The 16,702-nt window shown below is 42.9% G+C and overlaps 1 protein-coding gene across 2 annotated transcripts in view; it reads left to right on the top strand.

Moving 5' to 3' along the window:
* The first annotated feature begins 316 nt into the window (after positions 1-316).
* Positions 317-16,702, top strand: part of LOC129093216 (RNA binding protein fox-1 homolog 3-like) — a 58,913-nt gene continuing 42,527 nt past the window's right edge. The window contains exons 1-2 of one of the 2 annotated variants that reach the window (XM_054601151.1): positions 317-568; positions 10,391-10,537. In XM_054601151.1, coding sequence (XP_054457126.1) covers positions 353-568; positions 10,391-10,537 — 363 coding nt within the window. In that variant the 5' untranslated portion in view covers positions 317-352. The remainder of the gene's footprint in view (positions 569-10,390; positions 10,538-16,702) is intronic. The other variant, XM_054601150.1, reaches the window with a different exon arrangement.

The raw sequence follows: 16,702 nt of genomic DNA, 5'->3' as shown, positions 1-16,702 counted from the left end.
AAAGCCTCAGGGTAAACCTGCCTTTATTCATATCAAAATGTGGAGATTTAAATATAATTAAAATTAGATTGAATGTATAATACGATTTATAGTAACAGCTTTGTGTCTCATAACGGTAAAAGGCTATATGAGATCACATTGTGAGAAACATTGGCCTCACTGTCTGCCTCAAAACCAGTATACAGAAATCCACATTCTGCAATGATCAGTTTACATTTTTATGTTTACACAAGCTGCACCAGGTCTTAGACAACAAACCAGTCAAACCTTATTAACCAGTTGGTTTGTTGTGTTCCTGTCCCCATCTCCATCCTTGCAGGGTAACCAAGAGGCCCCAGCTCCCCCTGAAGCCATGGCCCAACCCTTCCCACCTGCCCAGTACCCCCCTCCACCACAGAATGGCATCCCAGCTGAGTATGCCACGCCCCACACCCACCCACCTGCAGACTACACAGGACCGAGCACGGTGGCCGAGCACGCTTTGACACTGTACACGCCGACACACACGCAGAACGAACAGCCGGGAAACGACAGCAACACTCCTGCCCTCACAGCCAACACAGTAACGGTGAGTCTACAGCTTGTACATCATCTTTATGGACCAAATGGGACGAAGGGTTTTGGTGTATTTTATTTCAATACAAAGTCGAGCAGGCTGTTTTCATACATTAATTTTTGTGGCTATACCACCAAAAAATAAAGCGCTGTAATTTGTAGATATTTTAAAAAATTGGGAATGGGAAATGAAAAGTCTTAAATTTCGTACTTATGGTTACTGTTAGTAAATGAGTAAATTAGATTGACTATTTCTATACAGTTATTCTTGATGATTGTCATCAGTGCCACCAGGTAGGATTCCACATAAAATCTGATTAAATCATGTAGATTCACCAGAAACTCCTTCAGCTCAGACTCCAACATCAGCAGCATCTCCTCCTCCAGGAGCAGAGCTTCTCCTCGCTGCTCCACCGTTCCCAGCTGGGAGGAAACATCTTAACCACGCTGCTCGAGACGCAGGACGTAATGCTGGGCCCGCTGTAGGGACGGGAGGTAGAACCAGGACTGTGTGTAGCAGAGTGTCAGAGGCCTGCTGCAGTAAAATGAGAGGTTTTCTAAAGGGACTCTGGTGCTCGGAGACACTACAGCTTTTGTCTACAGAAACTTTCACAATATGAAAGTTACCTGAGGTAACTTTAAGTAATGCCACTTCCGTTGTTATTTCAACCCAAACCACAGTCTTTTCCTTTTTCTTTTCGTTGCCAAAACTTAACTAAGTTGCTTCCTGTAAAGACAAAGGTTTATTTAGAAAAATACTCTTTACATGTAACAAGCAGAAACACTGATGTTATATAATCTGTTGTATGAGGATACGTTGCATCAATGAGGACATGACTGAAGGTCTGGTGGGAGGATTTATTTTTCTCTTTTACCATGCACCATAAGGGGTAGAAATTAATTAATGGGAACACATGTGTAAATGTTTGTATGAATAGTCAAAACCTCTGATGAGGTGCATTATGCTCTCGTCATTCATAGACAACCTTTGAGATTATTGCTTTCTTATAGTGGGGTTAGGGGGTTAGGGTTAGTCCCGCAGATAGTCCAGCAGATCTACATTTAGTCCCCGCCTCATGCAGACTCCCATCCTGCCAGCAGCATGTCTGTTCACGCTGATGCTTTATAGTTCACTCACACGCAGTGGATGGCAAAAGGTCTGGCCACAATTTTTGTTTTAAGCATTTCAAAATATTAACTTACATGTGAAGAAGTAACAGTTTTGACATCATGCCAAATAAATTACTATATTGCGCTGCAGAGACATCTACTGCAAACCAGCAAGGTTCAGCCGGTCATGTCTTGTAATACCACTTGGACCTGGAGGCAATGGTGAGTCTGCCCACAGTCCAGAGAACGCAGAAGTAGAGCTGCACCTCGGGCTCATCAATAAAACATCCATGGTCCGTGTGCGTTTTTATAATTTTTTATGTGACAGAAACAAGAAAACCACTCTCACCCTCCTCGTCTTCCCTCCACAGGGAGTCTCATTCCCAGTATAGCAGAGGGTACGGCAGAACCAGGAGACATACCTCCATCTAGCAGTTAGCTCGGATTTAGCCAGCGCAGGCCCATATGTCTGATTCTGAGGCATCGCCCTAACTCCTCCAATGGATCAGCTGTTCTGTCCAATGGATCAGCTGATCAGAGATCCAGAGCGCTATGACTCCCGATGTTGGGGGATTATGCTTGCTAAATTTGTGTTTCTGCAGCCGTCTCTTGGAGCTGCCAAGTGCCGACCACTCTCTTCCAAGCTGGGTGGTGTCCTGGACAAGACCAAATTGTTTTCACGTTTCTGACGATTTGGTTTGAATCCAATAAAAAAACTATAAAATCGTACACGGACAGTAGAGACCCCGGTTAGTGTCAAAGTCAACATAGTCGGCTAACGTAAACTATTGTCCCCCACCGCACATGATGATTGTAGGATAGCAGTGTTATTTTTCAGCTGCATGTTCAGCAGCCTGATTGAATTTTGCGTATTCTTGCCCAGCTCTTTGTTAGTAATAGTCTTTGTTATATATAGCTGATGAATGTAGATTTAGACTGTATTGACTCAGTAGTAGAGATTACATGCTGACCCCAGTTTCATTGCACCTTTTACCACACCAGTTCCAAACTCCTGTGGATGGATCTAATTTAGAACTTTTCTCTTCTCTATTCCCATAGCTTATGATACTTTATCACTCAATATACTATTTCTTCATTACTTTGTGAATTCATACCTGATGAAGTCATGTTGTGACAAGACTCTGCATGCTCTAACCCAGTTTGTGCTGTTTAAGGTATTTATCGTAATAATAGCCTTCTGATGGTGAGAATGGTTCTATAGATTGTTGACATTGATACTTCTTTTTTTTATTTTAAATGTAATATTAAATGAATTGGAAACCTGCAGGGTGCTGTAGGGATTTGCCAGCACTCTAACAGGTTCATTCAACCATGGCTGCTGCAGAATTCAGCGTTGTCTGTGTCAGACCTGTGTTTGGAATTATAATCACTTGGGGAAAACACAAAATTATTATTGTTCATCAATAATTCAAATTCAAAAAATAATTCTGAGATTAGCTTCAGTCAAACCTCCAACAGGTTATCGTTAAAGTGGCAACGGAGTAAAAAAGTGCAGTGGGTTGAATCTGACTTTACAATGCAATGGAATGCCAACAGGGACATCTCAAATTCACACTGCCGTCTTATGATTTATCTTATGTATATTTTAGCCATCCCCGGTCTGCTTTGTCCTTTGAAGGTTTTAAGGTTTGGAGATAGTTAGCTGGGACAGAGTTGCAGCCCAAATACATTTTTAGTTATGGGTTGCACGCTGGGAAGCAATCAGGCAACCGAGAGTGAAACATCTCTCGTTGACTCTAGGACGATCTTTCTGAAGTTACTTTGACACCACACTTCACACAACATGAAACCTAGAACTTAAAAAGTAATAAGTAACCCCCTCCTCTGCTCCCATAAAAGCTTTAGAAATCTGAGAAAATGCATAAAACAAGGCAGAAAATGATATCCAAAAGATATACTGAATGAGGAGAGAGGAGATTTTTTTGTGTCCAAATTCATGTGTGGACTATACAGTACATTCACACATGTATATACACACATTTCACATGCAACAAGGATAGATGTCACTGACAAATGAGTAAATGTCAAAGCTGCATTTCACCACAGAGCTGCATAGATACACATACACACAGGCAATGCTAAGGATGTCCACACTATAGTTAACTGCACCACCACTCGCCTCTAGTTGAGGAGCCTTCAAGCTGTCAGGGCCAATAAGAATGGAGCATGTTGGGAAGATACGGGAGCATACAGACAGTGATGGCAGAGTGGGGGAGTCCGGCGAGAGAAAAAGACACGGTACAGTCAGCATTACTGGGAGTGTTTTACAGTCGCTGTGGAGAGTTTGTCACAGGCTGTAACTGTTACTGTCAAGAGGCATAGTTACTGCAGGATAAAGGAAAAATACACTCTACAGAATGCACCTTCACTGTGGGCTAAAAGGCACTTACTATATTTACTGTCATAAATTATACTGTCAGAGCAATATATCAGGTTCATACTGTGCTGTTTTTATTTTTTATTAATAGACTAATATTAGCCCATCAGCGTTGCTTCTGTGGACCTGAACTTCATTTTAATCGTGTTTTCATCAGAGGAGGAAACAAAGTATGTGTATTCAAATATTTTAGTTGGAAATTTGTACCTTATTTGTTTTATTATTTATTTTCACCAATATGCTTTTATCTGTACAAAAATGGTACTCAGCTGTATTGTTCACTCCACTGTGTTATGTAGATACCAGTTGCAGCGTGCTGAATATATCATATTGTGAAATCTTATTTGGTGAGCTTAAATTAAAAAGAAATATTTTATTACACCTCCACTGATGCACATCTGGATGCCATACATGAAATTGTTATCCGTGCACAGGAATTAGTGATTGTGCATCTCATGGCCTTCCTCAGCTGACGGATTTGATCACTTGGGGATATATCTCAATTATCATCAGGGATGTATCAGTATGGATACTTCAGGGATGTTGTCGTATAATTGTGGAAATGGTTACCCCGTCTCCATCTCAGATGTTCCCCAGCCATCTTCTGACTCCTGGTTGATGACCTTTGACCTCTTCCCAGTGGATGCTGGGAGAGGTTTTGATCTGGTGTTTCTGCTGTTCATTCGGTCTCCAGGGTCCTCGCTGTTTCGCTGATGTAGCGTTCCTCACTGCTATCACATGTAGTGTCATTCACATCATTGGATGCCAGAGACCACCATCGAACAGAGACGGGATTAAAGATGGAGCCAAGTTTACTTTCTTGTCTCCTCTCAAGTGCCCGTGTGTTTCTGCCTGTGTGTGTGTCTTTGTCTAATCCCTGGTGAAAGAGGGCTCTGTAGCAGCCTAACCGTGTGTAATCTACCCGTCTGGCAGCACTCCCATCTGATAGCTTCAATTATAGGCTCGGGGAAGGGGCACTGCTGAGCTCAGCAAGTCACACACACACACACACACACACACACACATACACAAATGTCCACTCAAAAACAGAGTTACGACACATCACGAGGATCTAAGTGGGTGTGTAATCAGGTGGATGAGTTTGGGGCGTTTTGGGCTGCTTGTGTGTGGATCTGTGTAGCTGGCATGAGGTAGGCTTGGTTGGGTAGATTAGTTATGTACAGCTTCCCTCCTCACACACACATACACAGACCAACACAGACTGTACAGCTCAGTACTGTCTCCGTGGTGACAGTGGAGGAAGCTCGGGCTGCTTGTGTACGATAATGTTTATGTAATTATTTCTCCTCCCTGCCTGGCTGCTCACACACCATGGATGGTGGAGGCATGGCGACCATAGAGACAGAAAGAAGTGCAGGGACAGATTTGAGCTCTTTGAATGTGGCAGAAGAAGGCTTACCGCCTTAAAGCTGTTCCATTCCATACCATGCTAAGCTTAATGAAAGACTACAGCCAGCTTCATGAGCTAACACGCATGCTGAATGGGTGATTCCAGTGGAACAGGGATCAACAAGAGAAACATACTCTATGTAGGGATTTGTGATGCATTGGCTACTCTGAACAGGATTATTTCACAAACTGTGTAATGCTGTGTTCACACCAAATTCAAATGGACTTTTCCTCATCCTGTTACTCTCCGGAGAGGAGGAGGGGACTACCAACAGATTGGATCTTTCATACCAACAATGTTTCTCTTTGTCGTCAACCCTGGCCAAAATAACCACTCTCGCTGCTTTACCTGTTGCGGAAGTACCAGATAAGTTTGAAAACCAAATGCCTTAGTTTCTGGTTCCATAACATCTTCTCGAAGGCGTTTGACCAAGCTGTATTCACTCTATCTATAAAGTCACACATCGGCTGAATAAAGCTGGTTTACCACAGTGTTATGATGCTAAAATGTCACGGTGACTGTAGGTTTGGACCCAAACCCAGACACAGACAAGGGAAGTAACAGAATTGAAAGGGTTTATTTCAGGGAATAATGGGTGGTGAGAACGATCAGGGTTGAGATGGAGAAGCGGAGACCAAGGGTGAGAGGGCGATGGTGGATGATTGTTCAAGCAAGGCAGGCCAGGCAGAGCGGGGTGTGATTGTGGCAGGGAAATGAGCTGGCAAGGCAGGTTGACTAGGGAAGGTATGTACAGGCAAAGATATATGAGGAATACACTCAGAAAAACACATAAACTGAGCGGACAAGAATGGCTAGAATACTACGGAGGTTGCAACAACGATCTGGCCCTGAGTGGATTGGAAGCCGGGGGACTTGTAATGTTGGGTTGATGAGAAGATGGAAGGCAGCTGAACTGGCTGACTGGAACAGGTGAGGTGAATGAGTTGTAATCAGGAAGGAGCCGGAGGAGACCAGGTAGGAGCCACGCCAACTCCACACACAGACTAGGGAAAACAAGAAGCACAGGGGAAAACAGGAGGCACGGCCTGGCAGTTACAGTACCTCAGATGCGGGCATCCTTCAACATCTTGCAGCAGCAAAGAAGATGGACTTGGACTGTGGTAGCACTGGACAAGGAGTTATGGGAATGAGGACGACCAGACTGATGGAGTTGCTTGGGAGGAGATGAGGCCATGAAGATGACCGGTGTGACGGAGCTGCTCCGAAGGACGGGCATTAAGACGACCAGAAACCGAAGCACATCTGGAGGTTGGAGCTCTGGCAACTGTGTCTCTGTAGGTCGGAGTTCTGTTGAAACAGGGGGAAGAGGGGACAGGAACCAGAGAAAGCTGCGGCCCAGCGGGAACAGTAAACAAGGGAAGTTACGGCCCAGCGGTAACCGGACCGCGGAAAGGACAGATGGCGCTGGAGTAGACCGGACTGCGGAAAGGACGCGTGGCGCTTTAGTGGGCCGGGGCCTGAAGGACCAGACAGGCAGGCTGGGGCATTTCATTGAAAAGTGAAACCTTACACTAAAGTTGTTAGGACCTACAGGGGACTGGTTGTACAGGGGGAAAACAGCTGGCAGAAAGGTAGCGGTCCTGTAGTGGTCCTTGTCACAGCAGAACTGGATCAGTCTAGAAGAGTAACTAGCCAAGTAGCTTTGTTGCCTTGACCTACCTGAGTAATTTACTGTGAAGACGAAAGTTTATTTTGTAAAAGCCGTATGCATGTTGACATGTGTTGGGTAAGTCCTGAGAATTGTACAATTCAAACCTCCCCATGTCTGCTGTGTAGTAGGAAAATTGTTGTTGGAGATTAAAGATTGTCCGTTGTAAAGTAAAGAAATACGTTGAAAATAGTTGTGCCTAAGTGTGTTTTGTGGCACAGAGGTTCAGTGGATGTTGAAGTGTAGAGGTGGAGATGCAGGAGGACTGACGGGATAATTACACTTGTGTGCACACCATCAATCTGACTTGCAAAACACAGCTGTGACTGTTGGTCTGTATGTGTGTGTGGACCAGGGACCAAGAGTCAGGGTGAGTGTGCTTTATCATTACATTGTCCGCCGCTGGCCGAGGATTGATACCACTCTCTGTGTCTCTCTCTCTTTCTCACACACACGGGCAGATTATTACTGCAACCCATTCAGTAGTGCGCTCTTTGCCTATTCAGCTTTTTGTGTGTGTGTGTGTGTGTGTGTGTGTGTGTGTGTGTGTGTGTGTGTGTGTGTGTGTGTGTGTGTGTGTGTGTGTGTGTGTGTGTGTGTGTGTGTGTGTGTGTGTGTGTGTGTGTGTGTGTGTGTGATGTAATGCTATTACCCTCACTTGCCTGTCTCTCCATTTTTACTGTTCTCTCTTCAATCAGCACTTAGCCTGCATGCTTCTCTGAACCCTCACTCCTTTACTCTCTCACTTTTTCTCTCTCCGTCCCTCTCTCTCTCTCTCTCTCCCTCCCTCTCTCTTTCTGTCTCTGCTGCTACCTTAGCACTTCTCTCTCATTGATCGGGTAGGTTTAGCTGACATCATCGTCCCATCTTCATCTCTCTTTTTCATTTTTTCTATCTCCATCCCTCCATCCCCGTGTTGGTCTGATTCATTATGGACATCAACTCTTTCTGCTCTCACTTTTTGCTCCTCACTGCAAACAACACAAGAGCACAGTTTGAAAAGTTTAAACAGTTACGACCTACAAAAAGGCTCAGAAACATCATTCACAGAGTCAAGAGGTAGCAGTTAAATAAAAAAAATGTTACTTACCTAAAAAGGCTGGGTTACTTCTCAGGCTGCTGCTGCAGAATTAAAAGAGATATAAGTTATGACCAGCAGAGGGCTTCAGATGATGGATCAGGACATCTCATTTAATTTTCAGTGGGAGGGGTTAAGATGTGAGGAATAGAAGCAAGTGAACGAGAGGTGGATGCAATTAAAGAAATTGGGAGGGAGACAACTTTTTTATTTTTTGTTGTTGTTTTATTCCTTGTTGTAACGGAGACTGCAACATGGAAAAGTGTATAACAGCTACTGTAACATTTCCCCTCATAACTAAGGCAATACTCATCAAGCCTCTGTGAGATTGATGTAAACAATATAGGGCATGAATGATGGTATACTCCACTAGAGAAATTATTTGTTGTCATGTTTAGGGGATTTAATCTCTAATAAGACTTGTGACTCTGGAGCAACAGCAACTGCTCATTGAACCGTTCCTTCCGCAATAGGGCCAAGATGGCAATTGTTGAAGGGTGAGAAGTGTTCAACATCCACGCTCAACTTTCTGACCATTATGAGTACACCATTTGGGTACTCATAGTGCACTGCATTTTCCCATACTTGTTGCTGTGTGTGCACTTATGCAACGGTTTAAGGGTAGGTACAGAAGTATGCAAATTGAGACACGTTTTGTGTCGTCCATATCTGGCTGCGTGCAGGGAGCCAGGCTGAACCGGTGTCTTCTGTACCGTCGATGACCATGCCCTGACTGCTCAAAGCTCGGCAACCATCTTGGTTCATTTAGGTTAAAACCAGACTCTTAACCAAAATACTTTAGGGATAAGAGTTCATCAATCATTCATTGTCCATCACTCTCTCAACAAAGGACATCAACTTGCTCCTTCTCCCTATCTATCCCGTCTATGGCCTCTAACAGGCTCATATTAAATGGGACCAGCCTTCTTTGCATTTGGCAACCAATCAATAAGACAAATCACCATGTGTTGTCGGCAATTTTGAAATGAGAAATTTTGTCAAAATGTTGAATTGTGGATGCTGCTATATATGCAAAGGTCATTATGCCTGATTGCTTGCTATATATATATAATATGTTATATGTTTTAAGATTTACTGTCTTACAAAAGTTCCTGACAATTGCTCAAAAATTGATGACTGACTTATAACAGATATCTAAACACCAAATTGGAGTCCAGTAATTCTGCAACTACAACAAGCTCATCTCCTGCTAGACTGTATAGAGATAAACCACTAGTTTTAACACTCAATACCATCGATAGCCTTAGTGTGCTGAGTCTTTTGTTTCAGTGGAAGTAGTAGTGGGAGGTCCTCCTCTTTCCCAGGAGGCTACTGCTTTAACCATGGTTGGGTCCTGCCTTGTGGAAGACACTGATACATACATCCCAGCAGTAAAAAACAAATCACCAAAGTTGTTTGATGGTGAAGGCTACAAGGGAACTGGGTTTTGGAAACAGCCTTCAACTCCTCTGACTTACTGAAGTCAGTGTAATGAATAATACAATCCTTTCATAGAACAAAACTGGCATTAAAGCCAACCTGTCTGAGCTTACAGTTCTGTATGAAGAGGATAAGTCAATATCAAACCAGGCTAATGATGCCTGGGAGTCTTCTTCAGGGTTATCCTTTTTCATGGTAAGAAACGTTGGAAAGTTATTATTTATTTATTTATTTATTTGCATCGTGGCTATGAGTGTGACGAGTATGACTTTTTCTATGACTTTTTCCAATCCCTTTCACTTCAAAATGTTCCAATACTTCTCAACTCTTCTTCTGATTGTGTGTGTAAAAATATATATATATATATATATATATATATATATATATATATATATATATATATATATATATATGACCTGCGATTCCGACTGTGGCCACAGCTCCAAATCACTGACCAGTGCTGTTCCTGGAGCTTTTTCCAAATGTACAACTCTGAGCTATAGTGGATTGACCCATGAATTACCCAGAATGTGACATCACATGATGTCACTTCCCTCCATCCATCCATTTGCCACCACTTACCGTTCTTGTGGTGCGAATAGGTTATGTGAGATGTGAGATAATGTGAGATATCCAGCTGAACAACCTTGCCTCTCACCTGGATCTTTTTTTATACATTTTTTAACATGATAGGAGCTAATCTTTGGCACGCTGTGTGTTTCCCTGCAGCAGGCAGAGGAGGTTGTACAGACGGAGGGCTCCCAGCACCTCCACCTGCAGTCCAGCGATTCATCAGAGAAGCAGCAGCCCAAGAGGTTACACGTCTCCAACATCCCTTTCCGTTTCCGAGACCCTGACCTCCGGCAAATGTTCGGGGTGAGATGACAACTGCCACCACACTCTCATGCAACACCCCCCCCCCCCCTCCCCCCCCCCACACACACACACACACACACACACACACACACACACACACACACAAACACACAAAGCTTTATTCTACTGAGATAAAGGGCAATCATTTCTATACAGTTGGCTTGCCATTCCGTTTAGAGCACTGTACAATACTCCGGCTCCTGTGAAAGTAAATCATAACAGGAAGGTTAAAGACAATTATGAGCAGATGCCATATCTGTTTACCTAGCTTTTCACTAATATAGTATTTGGAACTGGCAGTAGGACCTTCTAGTTTCAATGATAAATAGTACATTAGGTCAATAACAAATGACATGCACAATTGAATGACTAATGACTGCCAGTAAATATAGGCGTCAATATACATTCATTCACAAGTGAATTTCAAGCATGTGTACAGTGGACGTTAGCTGCAGTTACATGGACAATATTTCTTTAACATGATTGAAGTCATTCTGACTAAAGATTACAACTTAACTGTTTAAATGGATGCTACAAATAGTGATACTGTAGGATGTGGGTTTATATGGCCCAAAGCATTTAATCAGATTTTTTTTTGAAGATAATATAACAGAAACAGATAAAATAGTTTCGTCTGTTGATACAATGAATACATTAGCAAACTTTTTGACCACTGGTTTTGAGGTAGTTTATATTGAAGTCGTTTCCGTGATTATAGTTGATCAACGCTGTCCTTTTTTTGGTTTCCGCTGACGGCAATCATACTGTGAGGCTTCTTAAGTGTTTGAGTGTTTGCTGATGCAAAGCAATTAGTTAAAATGAAAGAAGAAATATGAAAGATCATGACCTTGTTGATTGTGATGATGTTCACATGCGCAGAAAATATTATTTTTACTCCTACCATGGAAAAAGATTGGCGAAACAAAAGCATTTACAGCATCCTCTCAACTCTATTCCTTCAGATTTGGTGGATCCTGCCACATGTTGCCACATGTTACATAAGGCATTTCTATTCCTATTGGGCTATTAACCTGTTTATTAGTGGAATTCTAGGGTCAATGCAAAGGCACCTATTGACACACAATGTCTACAATGACTGGCGATTGTCTCCAGAAGCTGCGTTGGGGACGGAATGTGGGGCAGTTTCTGATGGACATTTAGGGGTGACATTATGTGGTCCCATTAAAAAATGGCCTTTATGCTTGCACCTCTTTTTATTTCAATCAGCCAACTCATGTGATATTGATTCATTGTTGGTAAATGCAGAGCATAGAGTTTGTGTTTGGTTTCGTGGCCCTGAACGCATCACTTCCCAAACATCAAGCTCAACACAAAGGAGAATGGGCTCTAGCAACAATGCAGCAACAGCAATGTCAGAGCAGAACTGAGCAGTGCACATGACTTTAAATATAACTTTTTCATACAAACAGGATTGCATCGAGTATAATCTGTCAGGTTTGAGTGTAGTAGTGAGTTGTATCCCTGAACTACCTTCCAAGCCTTTCTCCATGCACTGTAAATAATTCACACCTTTACCTCTGGTTGACCCCTAACCCCTAACCCAAATTAGGCAGAGCTTATTAATGTTTCATCTTCAGTATCTGTCCTTAAGTGGTCCTTGGAGAATGGAGAGTGGCAGTGGTGGATAGCCATGCTCCAGTTCTCTCTACCTGTGCTAAAGAAACATTTAGTGTAAAAGCATAATGCAGGAAAGGTACAGTGTGTTCATGATGAAAAGAATGAATTAGCATGACTGTCTTTCACCGGTATTCACATTAAGCGTGAATGCTTGTCTTCATCGCTGGAAAGCATGAAACACAACTAGTAGCTGACATGAAAGAACAATTAAAATTTGCCCAATTAAAACAAATTCCTGAAGGCCTCTTTGTACCTGGGTAAGAAAGATGGCCAAGGCGACTTGTTTTGTGTCCGGTGCACAACCTCTACTTTTTCTTCTACTCTGTGACGGGTTGATTACAGCCATGCTTAGCCTCTAGCGCCAACTTCTGACCAAACCACACTGTAACGGAGTTCATTCTCTCCAAAACCAGTAAATTGAAATGTGTCTAATTCTCACTTCTAATTGGTGACCTTGAGAAAGCTTAGAATATACTTGACATTTCCTGGAAACACAGCTGGTAATGTCTTGCATCGTAACCTGTAGATGTTGAATGTTTGGTTGGGTATACTATGTTTGACAGTGGACAGCACGACTTGCTTTCCATCCCACGGCAGCAGTCAGTGATGCTTCCTTTTAACAACGGCCATAGTAACCATCTAAACTTAACCAGAACCTAACCGTAGAGGTTTGCACATTGGAAATTGGAGTTGTTTATGCAACACATGGACAGCCTATTGTGTTATTTATTCAACTATAGATGCATGTATACACAACAGTCTCAGTGCAAAATGGGATAGAGGGTCAAAAATGCAGCTCTGCATGTTTGAATACCAAAGCGAAAGGGACTAAAGAGGAAGGGAGATCGGGGACAGCTGGTACCATGCTGCTGTAGCACTGTGTGTGTGTGGGGGGGGGAGAGAGAGAGAGAGAGCTTGTTAAGAGCCTCCCCGGGTAAAGTGTTTACTGATGATGAAGTTTACATGCACACAGTTACACACACAGGAACATTACTGAGTATAGATTTACTGACACAAATCCAGCGCTAACATTTCATATAATTGGTGGCTGGAGATTCCCTCCACCCCACCACCCCCCTTACCCATTCCTCCAGTGGAGTGGAACATCTGATCCTGCAGTCACCTTGTTTCAGGTGGAGGGGGTGCTCGCCTTCTCCAGCCTCAGAGCTCCTGATGTGGAGAAAAGAGGAGGGGATGGATGGGGCCATCAGTGGAGACACAATTAATGGGATTCCTCAGTGAGGTTAAAAGGGAGTTTATCCTCATTAGGTGTATACAGGGTGACAGCTCCAGTTATGGGTGCGAGGTATGTGTGTGTGTTTAAGTTCAAGTGTGTGTATTCTTGAGAAGGAGTGGGACTTTTTTTCCACCCAACAGTCACTTAGTGGGGTCTCTAAGGCACTGAACACCGCGCCACCATTTACCACTGACGTCATCAGGTAGAAGCGGTGTAGGGACCGTTAGGAAGACAGACACAGAGGAGAGGGAAGCAGTTAGAGAAGACAGACAATGGACATCCAAATCACTGGGCCTCTGGAGAACTGGAGCCAAGAAAACAAGTGAACATTTCTTATACAATGAAGCTTTAACAAACAATTTAAAGCAAAAAACTAAGTGCATGAAACTAATATTCACAGTGAAAAAATACAAATTACATTATCAAACTTAAAGAGTAATTCTGATTCATCACAACTTATTTTAATAGTTTTGACCATCATTCCCATCAGTAACAGTGACATTCTACCTTAAAAGTGTGTTTAAAAGATGTGTTGCTAATTTAATGTTAGTCTCATGTCTGAATAAGCCACAAAGTCTGTTTTATATAAAAGTAACAATGGCGGTCGGACTAGACCAGACTTGTAACATTTCTGCAATACTTACAAGTCTGATTGAACATTAACGTGAAGGTATGAGGTCAGATATACGGAACGATATTAAGTGCACATATTGTTCACCATATCAAGAGCAGAGAAATAAGTTGATGGCTTGATTATCGTCTGTTATGTGCTAAGAAAAAAAATATCTTTAATATATAACAAAACACTATGAATGAGGCATTTGGAAGTTTGAGTTTTGCTTACATCATTGCGCCAGACTTCCGCAACTGAGTTGATGTGCACAAGACGACAATTACAGTGAAAAGCTGAAAACTCCCTAGTAAAGTTTTGAATCTCATGCTGACTTCCCAATTGACTTCTTAAACAGCTTGTTTTTGTCCCTTCAGCAGAGCAGTTTAGCAGTTTAGATCCATTGAGTTTGGTGGTTTTCTGCTAGGATGTTAAAGGCTGGCATATATCACATGCACACAGGTACATACAACCTCTTCTCCCTTCTCCCAGTTAATGGTCCAGCTTTAAGGATTAATGGTTGTGGGCAGGATGGTGCCATTGCAGTCCAGATTCCATCTGGGCTCCAGTGGCACTGTCCTCCATTCACCTAAAATGGGACTTGTGAGCAACTGGCTCGATCTCCCATTACAGTTCTGCTAGACTACCGCCACAATGCAAACAAAGGCAATAGCTAGGGCATTACAGCAAATGGAATTCTGTGTCATTTCAGCAAAAGCTGTAATAGAAAAGCAATACGGGCGCATTAAACAAAGCCATATAAAGAAGTTCAATCAAAGGTAATGCAGCCACAAGCTGGATGTCTGTCTCTGTGAATTACACAATAATACACAACAATACACGTTCAAACACCTCTGGAAGTCCGGCTCAGGACTCAGGAAAAAGGGTGCAACTGCATCAACAGAGGCACACGAGGCGAAAAGGGTACGGCCTCTGGAAGGAATAAAACTGGGTTCATTACCCAAGCTTATTTGAGTTTAATTCATAATTAGAACAACACATTTGGAGGGAAATTACTAGGCCGGGGAAGAGGGTTTTAATGGCAGAAGGATAATTGGCACTCACAGCACCACTTCACTGATTCAATTCTCTCATTCTCAAGATATCTAGGACTGCACCTCAAATAATCACCTGCACACACTGCACACTTACCTACAATATGTGGATTTCTCTAACCCTGAAAGAAAAAAGAAGCAATACCAGTCGCTTGGTCAGACTGGTTTGTTTTGGCCTTTTTCGTAAAGTCCTTAATTTCTGATGCATGGGACCAAAATGTCTGCCCGTGGATCCAGCTGGCCTGCACTCACAGAAGGACCCTGTCCATTTAGCCCCACACAGAGTAAGACTTGATAAGCTGATATGCAGGACTCCTGCAGTCCCCTGAGCCTCAGCTGTGTATAATTAATAAGCAGGCACTTAGTGAGCCAGCCGCAAGAGGGTCCTTACTGTCACATTCCCAGAGGTAGGGGTCCTAAATGAGTCATTAGATACTCAGAACACATAGACGTGCACTTAGTGTGTCACACGCACACACACACTGCTGAGGTAGACCATATGTGTGTGTGTGTTGGTGTGTATTTGCGGTGTGCGCCGGGGGTTGGGTTTTGTGCTAATGGAGTTTTAATGACACCTACTCTTGCCTAATCACCTGTTCTGGAGGTTTCCAGCAGCACAGGTAGCCCAGTGTTCCCAGCAAGGGAATTCTTTTTAATGTCTCCTGTTCATGTCTTCACTCTCATTTGCCTCCCCAATTATTCCATAAGGCTCCACTCTAACCGACTCCGCCTCCGAGGAGGCGATGTGTAATTATAATCTAAAATCTGCTAATTTACATCAACATATCAGCGCAGCGATGGAGCCATTTTGCAGTGAGTGGGTAGTTAGGGAGCCTGAGCTTTGCCATTGTTGTGTCCCCCAGTGGGGCCAGTGTGTTTGTGTTGATTAACGCAATTAGTGTTAGAAATAGAGAGGGGCAGTGATAGGAGATATTGCTCTGTTTACCATTAAATCAAGGCCCAGCAGGCCAGACTGGTAATTTTGTGTGATGTCATCACTTTTGAGGTATTGTATTTTTTGTTGCCATAACCATAGGAGTTTAATCATATATAAAAACAATAACCAAAGATAATCAGCTTAACATGTAGATGTGACAATCATAGACTGTATATGAAGTGAATGTAGTCATTGTGATGTCACTCATTGGTTTGTGGACTGCCGTTTTGAGTTCACTGATTTCGCTGTTGCTATGTTGGATTACGGCCGTCACAATGTTGTTGTTTTTGTAGCCAATGCACAGAAGCTACCACATAGGAGAGAGGTATCCGTCTCTGGTAGTAGCAGTGACCTGTCAATCACAGTAGCCCCTCTCTAAAGCATACTCCGCTTTAAATGGTAAATGGTAAATGGACTGTACTTGTATAGAGCTTTTCAATTATTCCGACCCCTCGAAGCGCTTTAACACTACATATCATCATTCACTCATTCATACACTGATGGGAGGGGCTACCATGCAAGGTGCAACCTGCACATCAGGACACTAACTAATTATTATATTCCTTTATTGATCCCCATGGGGGAAATTCAAGTGTTGCAGCAGCTCAACTACACAGACAGACAATAAATACACATACTATACAACTACACAGACACAGACAATAAATAGACATACTTAGGGCTGGGC

Source organism: Anoplopoma fimbria, chromosome 7 (genome assembly GCF_027596085.1).
Source record: "Anoplopoma fimbria isolate UVic2021 breed Golden Eagle Sablefish chromosome 7, Afim_UVic_2022, whole genome shotgun sequence".
NCBI classification, from domain to species: Eukaryota; Metazoa; Chordata; class Actinopteri; order Perciformes; family Anoplopomatidae; genus Anoplopoma; species Anoplopoma fimbria.
This window is presented reverse-complemented; position numbering and strand designations above follow the sequence as displayed.